The sequence below is a fragment of the Charadrius vociferus genome, unplaced genomic scaffold, assembly GCF_000708025.1.
Source record: "Charadrius vociferus isolate BGI_N301 unplaced genomic scaffold, ASM70802v2 scaffold276, whole genome shotgun sequence".
Taxonomy (NCBI): Eukaryota; Metazoa; Chordata; class Aves; order Charadriiformes; family Charadriidae; genus Charadrius; species Charadrius vociferus.
In genome coordinates this window covers 1,541,300-1,559,624 of record NW_009649075.1, presented here as the reverse complement: position 1 = coordinate 1,559,624, position 18,325 = coordinate 1,541,300, and the positions used below count along the sequence as shown (strand labels likewise).

At 41.5% G+C, this 18,325-nt stretch overlaps 1 protein-coding gene across 2 annotated transcripts in view; it reads right to left on the bottom strand.

Annotated features, from left to right (window-relative positions):
* PTK2 (protein tyrosine kinase 2) overlaps positions 1 to 18,325 on the bottom strand; it is a 160,335-nt gene that overhangs the window by 112,024 nt on the left and 29,986 nt on the right. For both annotated transcript variants that reach the window (XM_009888170.1, XM_009888171.1), the window contains 2 exons: positions 7,687 to 7,853; positions 518 to 605 (listed from right to left, as the gene is read on the bottom strand). In XM_009888170.1, the coding sequence (XP_009886472.1) occupies positions 518 to 605; positions 7,687 to 7,853 (255 nt within the window). The remainder of the gene's footprint in view (positions 1 to 517; positions 606 to 7,686; positions 7,854 to 18,325) is intronic.

The following is an 18,325-nucleotide window of genomic DNA, read 5'->3' as shown; positions in this document are numbered from 1 at the left end:
TCTACGAGATGTCCCTATGAAGTTTTAACTTTGAGCTTGCCAGCCTAAAAGCAGATTAAAATTGTTCAAGTGAACAAAATGAAGATTTAGGTGCTTAATTTATAGAAAATTTTACTATTATGCAGTTTTACTAATCAATAAGCGATACTCAAATCAAGAAAATAACCTAATAAGTGGAAAAACATTCCACGGTTGTAGCGAAACTGCCCACTTATTTGCACTTGCAAAAATAAAGAAACTCAGCATTTTAATAAGTGTGAAATAACTACAAAAAGCCAGCTGAACAACAGTAAATTTTACCTGAGTTAAGACGACAACTGCAGAATTACCCTGCCTTTGCAAAAAATTCCTCACCACTTCTCAAGGAGAAAGATGCCATGTGCTTCATGCCCTTTATATATACAACTTTAAATTTTACCGATTTCTGTTTGTGCAGTAACATGTTATCCGCATAAACAAAGCCGGAATTTTCCAAATTGATGCCAGCGAAAGAAAAAAGTAGTAGAACTGAACATACCTGCTGATAGAAAAAATTTAGAGTTGGTTTATCCTCAGTGAACTGGTTTAGAAATCCTTTTGGCAAATATCGAATTCTCAATTCATATCTGCAAAGCAAGAAAAAGAGAACTGGTGAGACAAAAATAATAATAATTGAGATTTCCTCACAAACAAAAGACGTCTTCAAGCATTCTTAAAAACAAGGATAAACCGAAAACAAACGCAGAAAACTAAGGGGAAATTTCCCCTTTTGAATACTCAGAGAACTAAACTGGAATGTAGTATCTGATGTTTCATAAAGATGTTTATGAAGCACCTTTGTAACAGAAGCAAACATAAAACCCTGCTGCCTTCTCAAAGCTTCAGTGAGGAGTGAAGCATCGAGACTTGGAGCAGATGAGCTGTCAGGTCCAGATCCATAGGAAGGGAAACCTCAATTAGGTGACGACAGAAGATGAGCTGCCAAAACCACTGCCGTGACCCCCTGGCAACAGCTTTTATCTTTGCTTATCACCGGCATGGTTCTTAAAACACAGACCCCACTGCTCCAGGTAAGACTGGCAACCAGTGTCACTCACCGGGGAGCCACATCTACAGACAAAACAAGGGTTTACTCGAGCATGACTCTGCTCCTGCTCTGATTAAATGCTGCAATATTCACCTCTGAGTTGTTCCAAAGGTTTTAAAGGGATTTCTCTGTAAAAGGGTTTCTTACTTCCTTATTGATTATCAAGATGCATGCAAAAGCCAAATGAACCAGTTTTCAATGTGACAGTCATATTTCTCAAGTTAATAGCACATCACGGAGTGAGGCAGATTCAGAATTAGGCTTGATTCATGCCCTATACCAAATATGCATCCCTTCTTCAACCCTAAAGTACTACTTCCAAACCTTAAATTTAGTATTATTGCTTGTCCTGTGGTAACAGCCCACAATGTTTGACATACGCTGCACACTTCCTCCTCTAACACATTCCTGCAATGAAATTCTGCTAATCAATGTCCTCATCCCTTTCAGTGTGCCAATAATCTAAGCATAAAACTCTTCACAGCCCTTCCCCAAAATAAGTATATTCAACAATCTACTCATGATAGTAAGAGCAAATATTGCAACATTTCGGTCTGTTGGTTTCAGCAGGACAAGAACTTCCTCCTTTCAGCAAGCGATTTGGCTGCCGGCAGTCAAGACTTATATGGGGATGTGACAAAAAGTTACTAGGAGTTACTGCTGCTTAGGATTCCACTGCAAACAAAAGTTGCAGGAGTCGTCTTTGCTTTGAAATCATGGAAAATACATTGTCCCATTAGAAAGCATTAAAATAAGGAAAATATTTAGAAACTGTAAAAATACGCGCACACACTGGATAGAAACTAAGAATATTTAGAATTTTTTTTTCTTCCATATTATGGCAAGTTTAATTTGTAAAGGAAAATGCATGCTTTGTCTTCTTGCGCACAGAAAACACGTTCTTAAACTAAAAAGAGTCCTCAGACTGTAGGATATACAAGAGAGGTGGAAAACACCTGAAGAAGGAGATATTTAGACTGGACATAAGGAAGAAATTCTTCACTGTGAAGATGGTGAGACACCGGCCCAGGTTGCCCAGAGAAGCTGTGGCTGCCCCATCCCTGGAGGTGTTCAAAGCCAGGTTGGATGGGGATTTGAGCAACTTGGTCGAGTGGGAGGTGTCCCTGCCCATGGCAGGGGGGTTGGAACTAGGTCATCTTTAAGGTCCCTTCCAACTCTAACCGTTCTGTGATACAACGACACAGACAGGTATAAACAAAAAAAAAACCCGTTCCAAGTCACAGTTAAGACAAACTCGCAAAAATTACTCTAATTGCAAAGGCATGCAGAATCACCTTCTGTTGCTGATCATCATTTACATTTCATGATACAGAGAAGGTATCTCATTAATCAATAAAATTTTAGATATAAGCCAAATTGTACCCGCAGACATTGAAGTGCGAGGGAGAGAAGGCAGTGTGAAGACACTGTCCAGAAGCAGACAAGCAGAACCATCCCCTACCACCTCCTTCTGCCATATCCCCTCAAATCTACCGCTGACCACCACTGCAGACGCTGATACGGAATAAGACAAATCTGCGTAAAAAATTACTTGTTTGCATTTTTTTTGGCTCTATAACACAGTGCATTCTACATTTTAAAATTAAAACCAACACTATTCTCTGAAAAAATGTCCTTATGGACGTCTTATTGTTTCCCAGGTGCATTTTCTCCTGCTATTCTCTCCTTGTCCTGTATCTGTGTCTATGTGAATTCCTCTCCATGGCAGCAGGTTTCCACATCGCCTTCCAAGACTCGCCGCGTGGAACAGCACACAGGAGAAAAGGAGTATTCAGAAGCGAAGACCCAAAAGTTGGCTAATCTGACACTTGAAGGTGACTGGCTAGCTGCTTATCTATATTGCAGTACCTCCCAGTTAATTAAAAGAGTTTCATCCTTTCCCATTGGAGCTGCACTTTGTCAGATTGTCGGATGTTAATGAAAAATGTGGTAGCTATTTTATTATTGCTCCGATGAATAGTTGCAAGGGACCGGCGAATACGTACCAAAGGTTGACGTGCAACTTGAGGGCGTTACCGTGGCACCAGAGAATATATAAAAGAGACAGTGAAGTTAATTAAGGAAAATTCAGCATCTTACAAACTAATACAGGCCACTTTCTTGGGCACAAAGCTACGGATTTACCTGACTGGATTTCTACATACTTGGTTTGCGTACAGGACAGAACCAGCACAGAGCGCTTCTGGGGGACAATTAATGGACAAGGCATTTTCAAAGATTTTAAAGCAAAGAAGAGTAAGTTCATAGAATCATAGAATGGTTTAGGTTGGAAAGGACCTTGAAGATCATCGAGTTCCAACCCCCTGCCATGGGCAGGGACACCTCCCACTAGACCAGGTTGCCCAAGGCCACGTCCAGTCTGGCCTTGAACACCTCCAGGGATGGGGCCTCAACGACCTCTCTGGGCAACCTGTTCCAGTGCCTCACCACCCTCAAAGTGAAAAACTTCTTCCAAATGTTTAATCTAACCCTGCCCTCTTCCAGTTTATAGCCATTCCCCCTCGTCCTGTCACTACATGCCCTAGTAAAAAGTCCTTCCCCAGCTCTCCTGTAGGCCCCCTTTAGGTACTGGAAGAAGAAATAATCTCACCAGTCCCAACTACATAGGTTGCTTCCAGCAGGTTCTGATTCAGTTCACATCAGCAAAAAAGTCACCAGAAAGGAGAAAATGGGAACAAAAAAAAAAAAAAGGGCAGACAAAGGAGGGAGAAAACAGCCTTGTGTGAGTTTAATGAACTGAATCAGCTCACTGAGGAATCAGACAAGCGTTAAGGCTCATGGAAGAAAGGGGAAAGGACTGGATGACTGGGAGCAAGAGGAGAGAAAACAGACTGTGGAGATAAGAAGTACAGAGCTTTCAGATCAAGTTTGACAACTCATGAAATCATTCTGCAGGTGGTCTGGGCCTTTGTGTCAGCAGCAAGGCATTTGTATCGCAGCTATCAAAACTTAGAGTACAGGACTGCTAAGCACTGGGGCTTCTTTTGGGACATCCTCTACCTGTTAGAGCCAAAGTATGAATGTTGACCGGTTACAAAGATCTGCTTTACCTACAACCCTTAAGTACAGAACCGGATGATGTCTATCCCGTGGGGAACAATTTGTTACTCAAATCTCGATTTTCCTCTTGTGGGACAAAAAAGGCCAGCAAATGGTACATTGTTTTAGCACATACCATTTTTAGGGACAGAAAGGAGAGCTGCTGTGACTGCTGTCGAAGCCTCAGTACTACCAAAAATGACCAGGGTTGACGCTATGATTTAAGAGTCTCACATCTTGCTAACCCTAGTTCACCTAGCTGTACAGGGTACAGATGAAGGTTAAGGGAGGAAGGCTCTTTCATCTTCCACCCTTATACCCTTGGAAATATCCAATCATTAAAATAATACTACAGGCAAAGAATAATTTCTTCATTACAAAGTGACACATGCCCAAGTCTGCCTCGCTAGCATAAACACTAAGAGGAAACCTGACGCAAACAAATCCACTCTAGTCTTCATTGCCTTCCCACAAAAAACCCCTGGGATTTTGTATTTCACTTGTTGTCTGGGATCATCTTGCATGGACAGGTATACAGACCTTCATATGATGCTTAAGGAACATCTAACAATTTATGTTACTGTAAGATAAAACTAACAGTGTTACTGGAATTCAGTAATGAACAAAACTCTCAGACTGCATTTGGAAGACTACAGTTATTCTAAAACAACTGCATGGAACGACACTGAAATTACACAATGCTTCTGTAGTGCTAAATCTTGTATAACTCAACGAAGAAAGACAGTATTACCCAACATGACAGAAAACACAGGAGACTCAGAATACTTATTTCCTGAACAAACTGCTACAAACAAATAAGCAAACAGTTCCAATAATTATAACTGATCATTTTTGGCACCATGATTTAGATGCATTCGGAATCTTCCGATGCCGGATGGAATTATCGTCATTGCTAGAGAATAAAATAAAATGGGAAAAGGACATTTTGTTTGATACAGTTAATGAACGTGAACATTCCTACAGTAAGCGCACAGTGAAAATGCAGGCATAGTTAATGGAAGACTTTTATCTGAATTTTAAGGCCAATCTTTCTTCTTCGTAGGAAAAATTGAAGTTTTAGGACTTTACTGATTTATATTTTTTTAAAGCTACTAGACAGTTCAGACCTCTCCTATCTTGTGCAAAATCCAAACTTTTTTTTTAGCAAACAGAAGGTCAAAGTAGTACATAAAAGCAAACATGAGGGTGGGAAAAAAAGACTTCCAGTAAGCAATGATTTCCTGTTCGTCTTTTGCCACGTGATTGAGGTTACCCATTGCCAGTTTGGCAAAGCTAAATTGTGTGTGCTCCTGCAAGTGAACTGTTGGCCACAGGAAGAGGGAACAAAATTTGGAGTGAGAGAATTTTGGTTGACCTTGCTGCCCTAAAGTCCACTATTATTTACTCTTCCGGAGCTCTAACTACAGCTGTGCCAGCTCAAGCAGAGTCATATCCCTGTTTCTCCCCTTCACTAGCGGATCCTCTGCAGGATTATGAGCAGCACAGCACCAAACAAAAACTGCATATACAGGAGATGGATTTTTTTCTGGCAACTTTTGTGTACAGCGTACTGACAATCAGTCTAACTTCTAGTATCTGGAGTAGTCCAGGAGAACGTCTGAGATCTAATTTCCGAACACTGTGAATATACAGCCCTTTTCGTTTATATGATTAAAAAACAATAAAAATAATCACACGGGAGTCAGTTACTGATTCACTAACATTATAGGAAGCTTTTAATTTAAGAAGCATTCCAAGACTTCTCCCCCTTTACTAATCTAAATATTTTTACAAGTACTGTCATATGATCTTAAACACTCTGTGTTATGGTATTACAAATATGACAGCAGCGTTTTGATTAAGCACAGCAAATCTCCACGGGTTTAAAAGGTACGTCATGCTGTATGTATTCGATAAAACATTAAATGACACTCTGGAAAGGTACTGAATAATTTACGTCTTATCATAGCTCTTTCATGAGTATTTTATACAATTCCTGTCCACAAACTTCAAAACAATCACATAACTTTGCTTTTAAAACTGATTAACTTTGTTCTGCAATGTGCGCAACGTGAGTTCCGCTGCCGAATAAAACTGGAACTGACACTTGTACACTATGTAACAAATTTCCATAAATTATTCACATGCGCAGCACTACTATCATGGAAAGGATTCAGGAATCCCCTACTTCCTAAGCTAAGTGAGACACCTTTCTTATAAAGTGCCAAAGGAAAAATATTGATGCACGTCCCCGAAACAACGAAGCGTAACATGCACAGAAGAGAATGCGCAACGTGTCTGAAACCTGTTTTAAACACTCCTAATTTGTTTCAATTTGTTGCGTTTGTTAACACTGGGCCTGTAAAGAGAATTTATAAACTGAAGATCAGCAGTTGTGACATCTGCTAGTACATACTAACTCGATTTGCAAGAAATAGAATATAGGCTATTTGCAGTAATTTTGCAGAAGATGTGTAACCTTTAATAATCAGGAACTTCTGCACAAGTTGTGGTTTTGAACATAAACCACAGAAAAACATGCACAAAACCCCTGCAATGAACTAGTAACCATAGTTTAATGGTATTTTAAAACTCTGAGCTCCCAATCTTCTCTGCTAGACTATTGTGTCCTTTTGCAAGCAATTCTAGTTTCCTCTCATCTTTCTACCAGGAAAGTGGACAATCTTTCCCTTCTTCCCCTCCAGCCTACATCCTCTCCAGAGCATGCACCATCTGCTTGCTCTTTGCCTTTTCAGCTTACTCTGCTAAAAAGCTGAAGAAAACTCAGCCTTCAGAGAGCACAGGTCATACCACTTCTTTTAACTAACTAACCAGTATCATGGAACTATCTCAGCAAACGTACATAGGCTATGAAAAAAACACCAAGTTCTGCAGTTACCTTTCTATTGTTCATTGCTCCTGGAATAACTGAAGATCCCAGTTAGAAGAAAGGCAGATGTCACTCATCGCTCTGGGCCTCAATTCATTACCCAATAAATAGTTTTACAACTGCAGAGGGATAAACTGATCTATTCACTGCATTTCACTCTTTTCAAATTACCTTCCTCTTACTTGGTCTACATCTAAATACAATCAGTACTTAACTATAATCTCTTGTTTTCATTTAAATAACAAAATTTATCCTTGTAAATTTTCAGTGGTGTGCTTATACCACACATAGGAATAGGATTCCTGTCCTAAAACTTTTAAGGATGACAAAACCTGAGACAGGGCCGGTTCACTAGATACAAGTTCTGCAGGTTTTTGAGGACAAATGACTAGGAGATTTCTGCTCCTACTTTATGCCTCCTCTAAATCCCAGATAAGAACACTCATCCGTTCTCTCCAGTTCGCAGGAAGCCCATTACAACAACAAAAGTGTTCTTCACTGCTTAAAGCTCTTTGATGTGAAAAGCTGCGGGGATTTTTCCTGTTCCATCACTTCTATTCCACCACAAGAGCATCTTCCTTAAAAAAGCAAATTATAGAGTTGTTTTTCATGACAAGGCAAAAAGACTTATATGACTCGATTTTGAAACTGAACAGATTTATACTCTTACTTCCATTCTTCTGGAGGGTGGGCTAGTTCAAATTTCTCTCTCACATTGGACACCCCCATGTCCAGGTGTAGCCAGTGAACCTCCTCAGATTGCAGATGACTGAGCCGTAACCCATAGCAGGCCACATTTTTCACTTTGTGACTGTCCACAATCTTCTGAATTATGCCCTAAAACAGAGAAACACACACTCCTTACAAGCCGTAAAATGCAACAGGTATTTTTAAAAAAATGAAAAATATTACCATGTAATACCCTATACAAAATACTAAGCAATAAATCAGGTATCACCGTCATTAAGAATACTAAACATGTTCAATTGTAAGCTACAGTTTCAGACAACCATTTATAACTTTTGAAGTTTTACTGGCCTGCCTTCACAAAACATCAGTAAATACGTTTCCATGCATCTTATCAGAATTAAGCCACTATTTCCTCTATGTAAAACAGAATAACATAAAAGCCAAAACATAAAAAGCAGATTTGTGCATGAAAGCAAGATGTATTTGTTCAAAAAACCCACCACCAGCCTTTAATAGTCACTCTCCATCTACAACTGGAAAATCATCTTAGAATTTCATCCTATTTAGTGCCGCGACAGCCAGGATTTAGTAGGTCACGTCACAGCCCCTTGGTTTCCTTCCCCCTCTTCCCACCACTCATTCTCTCCCGAGATTCAGCACAGATCCCTTATAAAATGAGGCAAAAGACAGTGATTTGGGAAGATGCTCAAGCAAAACAAGTGTCCTACTCGTTTGCCCTGAAGTAAATTTCGTAATTTGAGGATCTCTTGCCCAAGAAAGGAAAAAAAAACCCAACATAACAAGATTGCAGTTTCCTTTCCATGTTAGACCCTAGAAAGGTCTAATACACAGCAACTAAAATTCAAACGTGTTAGTAGATGGTGGATTAGCAACCTTTCAGGTGCAGCGTGGCAGGCTGTCCTGCTCTTACCCAGATTAGAAAGTCAGCAGGAGATCAGAGTTGCTGCCTCACCACCCGGTAGAAGGTAACGCTCGTCTCTGCAAGGCGGCAGATCCTGCCAGCACAGCGTTTAGAGCTCAGCAGGAGCCGGAGCTATCACCGCTCCCAGACACTTCTCTCGGGAATTCACAGTCCTTTGCTTCGCACCCTGCAATGGTCTGAAAATTTCCTACTGAAAATGCTCGCGCGTGTGTGTATACACACATATATATACATACATACGCACGTATATACACACACAGGTGCACAAGCTGCTGATCCCGGCTCAGAATTTCAGAAAACATCATCACGTAGCCAGTGGTAAGTTCTACAGGAGCTGGAGGTGGGCTGTTGGAGTGAGATAGGCAAATGGGTTTTTATGGGGTTTTTTTGTTGTTTGTTCGGTTGGTTTTGTTTGTTTTTGTCAGTTTTTTGTTTTGTTTTTAACAGGATGACATTGTTTCCCCAAATTTATTATTTTACATCCCAAAGAAATTGTTTAAGACCCCGATTCTGCAAATTAAGCAAGCAGAAAACTAACCGCAAAAAAGAGAATGAAGGCAGCACTGAGTCTGAATAGAGGGGGAAGATGACACGTGTAGGAGTGGAATGATGCTTTTGGTGAGGTGACAGTGAGCTGTTAGATCAGCTCACACATCTTACCAAACTGCAACCTTTAAATAATCTCCCAGAAGCAACACAGTGCATAGTGAAATGTAAAAACAAAAATACCTTTCAAAGCTACAAGAAGGAAACACAAGCCGTGTTTAGCAAGTTCACGGAGTCTCAGTCAGAAGGGGTTCCATCAAGCCCAGCACCCTGTCTCCACCAGCAGCAGTATGAGCATCCTCAGAAGCAGCGTTTGCTTCAGGGCCAGCAGTGCCTCCCAACACCCTCCTCCCATGCCCAGGAGCTGCAAGCCCTACACTTGGAAGGAATACGGACAGAAACAGCAAAGCATGCGAGATGCTTGGAGAAGACCGCATCACGTGGGAGGGAGACTGCAAAACGCACTGGCAAATGGAAGTTTTCATGTGGCACTCCCAGCTGGCAACACCACACCAGCAACAGGTGAGTCCCAGCAGCCGGAAGGTGCCCGAGTTGGTGGGACAAATGCCTGATGCAAACGCAAGTTAACGTCCCTGCAGGTAGGCCAGTGACACAACTGAAGGAAGAACCACAGTGACCACAGATGGATGCCGGGGGAAGAGGCGACACCAGGCAAGCACATACGACGCTTCCTCTAAGTGCTCTCCCAGCCTCAGACTATTTTTATCCGAGCGGGTTTCCTGAGCCAAGCATTGTTTCCGTCATTCATCAGCCCTCAATGAAACTCTTCCAGTTACTCATCCTGTCTCCTCTTAAAGCAGTTAACTTTTGGTAACCTTCCCCAGAAAGTTCCAAAGATCAGGTTGGTGAACAGTTGTAAGTCTGAATTAAACGTATTGATCACACCGTACAAAAATTGGCTGAGTTTGTTTCTTGCCTGTATTTAAGGGTCTTTGTATGTATTACTGCGAAGGAGAACAGTTGCCTGTATCCCAGGAAACGCATAACCACCACCAAGTACTCTCAGAAGTGACAGAGGCACATTTAACCTCTTCTTCACCCAAAGGACAATCTCTGCTTAGTTAGCAAAGCCTAACATTTTGGCAGGCGTGCTCTCCTCGAAAGGGAACACCGCCAGCATTCCTATACGCATGCGGACAGAAGAGATTCATTCATTTTCATCTCTTTCTACACCCTGCATAAATAGAGCGCATAACACGCAGAGTTTGTTTTCGGAAATCCACCCCTTCCCCCACCTCTGACAATGTCAGTTGATAATGAAAATGGGGGTACATGTTTTTAAAAGGCGGTTATGCCTGCCGTGATAAGAAATGGCTTTGGAAAGAAAAAAAAAATGAAGGCAAAATTATCTATGACCATGAAGCACCAAGAATACTGATGAATAAGGCTCAGCTAAAAGCAGTAGTATTTACTCAGGGAAGAATGAAGCCAGACCTCTCAGAACCTCTCTAGTTTTCAGGTTGGGATTTCAAAAGGACTGATGAAGTCAGTCTTAATTCCCACCAAAAGCAAGTGAGATTTTGAAGCTTCTGTCCTTTTTATACTAACAATCAATTCTAAACCTATCACAGAACCAAAAGTAAATAATAACAAGAAAGTAAAATGTATTTTCTAAATTATGTAAGAAGGGTACCTCATCCCTTCTGGCCAGGTAGTTGGTATCACCCCAAGAAAATAATTAGCAGCAATTAGCACATACTGCAACTCAAGAAAAAGTCGACTTTAATGTAAACACTAAGAGGATGGCAGCATTGCTGCAAAGGCGACCAACTGCAAGTGCTTGAAAACACATTCGAAAAACTGATGTATGCCCAGAAAGGAAGAACTGATGCTTTACGCAAAACAAGCATCTCTTCTTTTCGTTGCGGAATGCCAGCGAGCTCATTCCAGACACTAACAAACCATAGCCAGAATCCAAAAACCAGAGAAATAAGGAAATGTGGTGATTAAGACACTCAAAACGGCTGGTCTGCAGGAGAAGCCTCTCAACTCAAACATCTATTTGCTTATTTACTTTTTTATTAATAAACCAGAGAAGTTGAATTTTAAAACATTTAGAGCCGCACCTTCAACCAACATAACCCACCACCACCACAGCGTGGTTCGTTCAGCACGTGAACAGCATAGCGCGTTTCCGTGAGCCGGACGGGGTTTGTTTTAGCTGGCTGCTATTTCCAAACAGCACAAGATTAATCTCCAAGAGCTGCGCTGGAACCGCAACCGTAATCGGGTCAGTGTATTTAACTCCGATCGGGTAGTAAACAGTCCGTAGCGTCTCCTTGGGTTCTGGACAGCCTCCAGAGACCAAGTGGAGACACTTGGAGCATCAAACAAAGCCACCGCCATCACTCCAGGATGGATGACAGCTTCTCTTTCGTGGTCACAATGTGAGGAGCCCTGCCAGAAACACGCCTCATGTTCTTCATGGTAGTGAACAGAATGCTTAATCAGAAGTTTCCAGACGAACATTTTAACTGTTTAACCACTGCACAATAGCGACTAAGACATCCCGCTGAGATATGTCATGACGAACGGTAACTGGAAGCATAGCCAAAGACGTCTGAAATCTCTCCAGACCTGACTACAACCCCCCTTTCGGCTCCTCAGACGCATTCCTGAGTGGAAAAAAAACAGGTCAGGAACACCACAGTTTCAACCTTGATTACAAACTTACGACCTCAAATTAATACAGCTAGAAATGCTCGCAGGAGAGCTTGACTCCGGCAGAAACCTACTCCAGAAGGAGATTTCACTCGGGGTGTACACAGGATACCTACATGAATATAAAGGTCTATGAGGAGTTTTCTTGTGTCTATTGTCATTCTCATAAATACATAAGGAAGTCACACAATCATATGCCAGTTGAATGCTGTTGACTAATCACGTTGACTTTAATTAGGTTTCCAGAGTTAACATTTACATCCCAAACATAAAATGGGCAAGTACAGCTGAGCAAAAGCGAATGGGAAGCCCTTAGGGGAATTTCCTATCCATAACAGGTAAGTGATAGGTCACCTTTCCCTCCCTTTAACCCAGACGGAAGAAAAAAAAAAAGCTTTTTCAATAGCTAGGAAACTGGATAGCACTCATTTTTACTCATCTATCTGAAGAACCCATGGATATTCAAACCAGCAAATTTGAAAAAATAGATTAGTATTTGTCCTAAATTAGGAGAATGTGTTCAAAAATAGAATTTACAGTACAGTGTATTTAGGAGGCTGTTGAAAAGTCAAGACAGACCAGAGAAAGGCTGAGAGGCGCAGGATACCCGAGGCTCTCCCAGTACGTACCAGTAATACCTTCTGCTTCTGTAAATGAGTCAAAATGAATTGCTTGCTTGTAAATTAACAAAGCTGATGTGCTACTATGAATAAATTGAAGATGGAACAATATACTCCCAGTGTGACTACAAACCTAATTTCCTTATTTAGTAGGAAGGAGAAAGTGTCTCGCACTAGAAAAAGTCTTTGAGTACCACCTCCGACACAGGGACACGGTGTCAACGTTTGTGAAGCACTTCAAATATGTCAAATGCTATTTATATATCAAGGATTGTAATTCCTGATGAGAGATTTATATGGGGAACTTAAATGAAAAGCTGGACAAAAGCAAACTACAAAGCTCTGATGCAAATTAAACTACAATTTCTATAAAGGAGAACTCCAGAATGCCTTCAAAACACCAAAACGCAGGTTGTCCTCCAATGACACGATGTCTGACATTCAGAGAGCAAAGCCCACATCCCTTTCTCTCATTATCATGCTACTTTCTCTCTCCTGCACTGATCCAACAAACACGTTTGTACATCACATGCTAAACTACACTGGGGAACTGATTCAGCAAAACAAGTACTTATTGAAACCACAGCCTGAAAACACGTTTTCCCAGTTTGCCCAGGATTTTGTCACCATGCAAGCCCAGAGACACCATCAACTCAAGCAACACATCCATGTAAGTGGCTCAGCATCTCTCACAGTTAAGCCGTACACACATCAGTGATCCGAAGTGCCTCCCCACATCCACACGTCATTCCACAGGGAACCTCCGAGCACACGCCGACAGCACTGACACAGAGCCGGTACAGCTGTGCTTTCCGGTCTCCTCGGCTGAATCAGCACTCTTCTGATCCTACAGCACGCTGGTAGAGCTTCCGAAATAAACAGAGCAGTTATTTTAAATGTTGACAGTAAGTTCAGTTTTCCAGAACCTTAACATACAGAACTCACTACCCTCAGTTGCAGTTGCAAAGTCTAGGAGCTTCCTTGGATCCAGTCCCATATGGGTAAACATTAATGGAGGATGTGCTCTTGACTTGAGGAGGGGCTGATCTCCTCTCTCTGGTGATCAGTGATAGGACACGAGGGAATGGAGTGAAGCTGCATCAGGGCAAGTTCAGATGGGACATCAGGAAAAGGTTCTTCACTGAGAGGTTGGTCGGCCCTTGGAAGAGGCTACCGAGGGAAGTGGTGATGGCCCCAAACCTGTCAGAGTTAATGGAGCATCTGGATAATGCTCTTAGTCCTATGTTTTAGTTTTAGGCAGTCCTGCGAGGAGCAGGGAGTTGGACTTGATGATCCTTATGGATCCAAATTAAGATATTCCCTGATTCTATGACTTGAAGCCACCTGCAGATCTACGTGTTTTCAGAACAACGCCAAAGTGCTATCTATATTGTTTTTGAAATGTTATTTTGTGTGTCTCTCTCATCCAAGGATATCAAGAGTATTTGCACAAGTAAAACGGGCATTCTAAAGACCAAGGGTATTTTTGTCTATTATAATTAGTCTGAATATCACAGTACCATCTACCTTTTTTTTTAAAATACTGCTTACATTTGCAGGTCTATAGTTTTGAATTCTTGCCACTTCAAGTTTGCAGAAGGCAGGCACATATTAACTAACGATACAACTATGCCTTGTCATCTGTTACAATGCATGTCGGCATGTGGCAGAGAAAAGGAAGGGGGAAGAAAAAAGGTAAATGGTACCTATTTTCTAGATCTTCTACTAGACCAGGAATGATTTTAGACATTCCTACATGTATCTAATTGATGTTAGAAATCAGTGCACTCCAGTCTGCTTCTATACATCAAAAAGTTCCACTGCCCCAAAGCACATGTATTACTGTACATGTGTAGAAATTAGATTTGGATATGTAACCATTGCTGTATAAAACAGCTTTCTATAACACCAAAAATACCTACCTGGCCCAGTTTTGAGTCTTGTTAGTGTTCACAGAATGTGAAACGAATTTTGTGACCGACCTGCTACCCCTGTACTGTATTATCACAAGAATCTATTTTAAATGAGAAAGTCAGTAGATAAAAAAAATAATCCTGTGTAATACATCTGCATTCTCCTTTACAGACAGCAGCAGACACATTAGAACAGCTCTACCATATGCCCAATCCCCTAACGCTCTTCAAGCTCCGTCCTCGGTTTAGGAGGAACCAAGTGTACCTGACGCACTCAGCAGCTGGAAAGCAGAGTGTTCAACTTCTGCCTGCCTGGTAGTTGATTGGAATCAGTATGGTGTATACCAGCTCTGCTCCAGACTAACCACAGCATCCACTACCTTTTATTGGGTCAAAATACAGCGGGTTTGAAAAAGCAGAAGAGACTTGGAGGACAGAGATGAAGATGAACGGGTGGAACCATGGCTAGAAGTTAAGTATTCTCAGTGACTTGAGGTTAGACTGACAACCCTCTTGCTCTTTTTCAAGATAGGCCATATCTTTCTTGGGATGCGTGTGGGAACCAGGAATGCTGCAGTGGATGATGAGGGATGCTCATAAACAAGGGTTTAGTAGCCTATTCCCCGGTGGAGCAGTAACATCGCGGTGCCGGCACAATCGCGCAGGCATCTCCTTTCTTCCCCCAGTTTTCTCAATTGTGTCAGTCTGCAAGACGATGCAGCCAACAAGATTGCGGAACTGATCTGGATTAAAAACAACACTAAAACAGTGATTCATTTTAACTCAGACTGAGTTTGCCAAACAGTCACAACACCTATGACAGCACAACTAAGGTGGCAGCATAAGAAAACAAATAGCGAGAAGGAAGCTGGCACTGCTGCCAGAAGAAACTGGGTATCATTTGAGTCGCAGAGCTTTGCGCTAGAGTCTCTTTCCATTCCTCCACCACAAACTGGATCTCCAATCAAATGCTCGGGTCTCCTCTATTACTGGGTAGAATACAGCAACAACATTGTGCAGAAATACCCGCAAAAACTCAGGAGGCTGATGTAGACAAACCTGGATGGAATGGAAATACTGCAAGAACAGCAACTCAAAACAGAACAAAATACAGACACCGTAGGATGGACTACAACCTGCAAACTGCAAATGGTTTGGGAAGATAAAAACTGAATATGGATAGAAGGGGAGAGTCAAACAGGAAAAGAACAAGCAAATACTAACACAGTAACGCAGTTTAACAAACTGCTTTAGTGATGTCTTGGTTGAATGTGCTTCAGCCCTTCTCCTTCCAAAAAGCTCAAATAAGGGAATTGGCTGGAATACACAGTCTTCAAACCCTGCACCCATGCCTTCTACCTGTGAAAAATACGATTCTGCAGGTGGGTAGGGAAGCTGATGAATTTGCTCTGGTCTTATCCCCCGATGTAGGGATGGGACACAGCCAAGGCATGTCCCTTGACTTTAAACTTTTTTGGGTCCATTAAGTCAGATATATCCTTATCTTTAGCTAAGGATGTTCTTTTTTCCTTCAGCTTTTTCAGTTCGTACTCTGTCAACATTAAAGCAGCTGACATTTCGGCACGGTACTGCATAAAAAAGGAAGGAAAAGACATCTGAATGCTGAACAGGGCGAAGTGAGCCCTGGACATCGTTTCTTTATTTCTCAAAGACAAACCATGCTTCTCCCTAGCTCCTAGTCCTAGTAAGGACAAAGCTGACAGTTTAAAGTTTTAATGCTAACTCTCTCCAGTTTACGCTTTAGTCAGTTAGTGTTACAAAATTGGAAGAAAACAAACCTGTATAAGAATCGAGGTGTGACACACCTAGTGTGAGATTTCTGGTTGTTATTTCCACATAAATAACGCCATCTTTATTCCTCACAACTACCATTCAAGAATCAAAGATAAGTTTTGAGGGCCCAAAGTTTAAAAGAAAGTATAATGGATGCGAGCTGGGCGCCTCTGGGGTGGGAATGCAGACCACAGAGCAGAAAACTGCGCTTCACCGAGTTTCCAACTGTTTTGCTTTCTAAAAAACCCAACCCTTCCCTACCCCCTCCATCTGCTGGACGCGGCGCATTCATTTCTCCGTCTAATACAGTTGTTACAATTCTGCTTCAACCACATCTGCTGAAAACAGAAAGGTGATTTACTTGTAACTGCTGATCAGGATGCGGTGGCAGCGTTTACTTTCAGGGTGCACTTGAGAAAGAAATTCCGTCTCAGCAACACCCACGTACCTGCGTGCCACACCTGGGGCGAACAGGGCAGAGCATGTCCCGCATCCTCTCCAACTCCGCAGCCCTGGAAATCCCTCTCTGTGAATATGCACGTAGACAACACATCCAAATGAAGACATACCAAGATAAATAGGGAAGATAAACGACCTTTCTTTCTCTGGCAAATGCGTGCCTATGTACGCATTTCCAGCAGCAGGAGACCGCTGTTTGCACATTCATAAAAAGCCTCTTTTTTTTTTTTCTTTTCCTTTTTGAAGTGAAGCATGTCTTTAGCATTACACCGAGGAAAAAAAAGGGGTAAAGGGAGCATGCCAGTTCTTTGAAATCCAAGAAAGCATTTCCAAGAATTGAAAAGCTGCCCTTGAATCCTTTGCAGAAGACAGACTCATCCCTCAAAGGAAACAGCTGTCTTGGAGGGACTAAATCCACCCAGAATAAACAGAGGTACACAGCCAGAAGTAAAGCCTACGTATAGCCACACTGTTGACATGGTTAAAGATATTTCAAGTCAAACAGCAAGGAAATCGTACCTTTAGTCTAGCCACTTAAGAGACTCTTTCAGAAAGGTAAATTCTGTTCATCTGAACTGAACAACATGAGTTTTTTAATGAAAACGGTTTCCCTTCACGATCGAGGATTTGTGTATAATGTATACAGCTAAAGCACTGGTTCTACTCGTAGGAAGTCATAAAAGATCTTTTTCTTTCTTTTTTTTAAAGGGAAAAGGGCGTTTCCTCACTTCTTTGACTGTCAAACACATCCCTGCCATTGACAAAGGCAAACTGGACTTTGTTGGAAACAGAAGATGTTAGAAATCACAAATCAGGAAAGAAAATTCCACCCTTACTTTCCTTTGGTATTAGTACATTCCACGAAGTCCTCCACTTTACCAGCAGAAATACCTTTAATTGGCTCCTCTGGAGATTTCAGACCAAGTCTGACTTCCTCTGAATACTGGAAAGGTTCCTCGGCTATCATCCCAGAAACTGTGCTAACCAGGGAGTAGTCCTGAAAAACCTTTTTTTCTTTTCCTTTTAATTGCAGAGCTGTCTCAAAGACACCCACCTCTGAGTATTCTTAAAGAGCTCCTTGGAAACAAGTCAAAAGCCAAACCCATCACCAGTTTCCTCAGTTTGGAATTCAGAAGAAATGGAAGGTCTATTGAAGACCATCTCCTCCACACACACAAAAAAAAGGGTGTGTGTGTGTGTAAAACTAAGGCATAAAAACCTTAAAGGCTATTTTAATCTTAAATTATTCAGCTTGCTCGAACAGCAGTCATTCCAACGGAATGCAGGCTTGTACTCAATCACGGTTTACTGTTTCTAAAATAAATGTCAGGACATCACAATACATCAGTACTGGATCTTTACCACGGAGTACCTGCACATTCAACAGGCATTGCTCCAGTTTAACAAAATAAAAAGAAAAGAACCACATTTGTTAAAAGAACAAAGTTTAACAGCAACCCGTCACATTCTTTTTCATTAGGAAAGGAGAACAATACAAAAATCCCATTACTTTTACAAAAAAGCATCCAATTAAATGTGCACCTAAGAAAACTAAAAATTAAGGCAAGCCTTAAGTAACTGCTACTTGTATGTTCTTTTGATTCTGCCTTTGTTAAAAATGACACATTTTTGCTTAAAATAAGGATGTGCAACTCTGCAAAT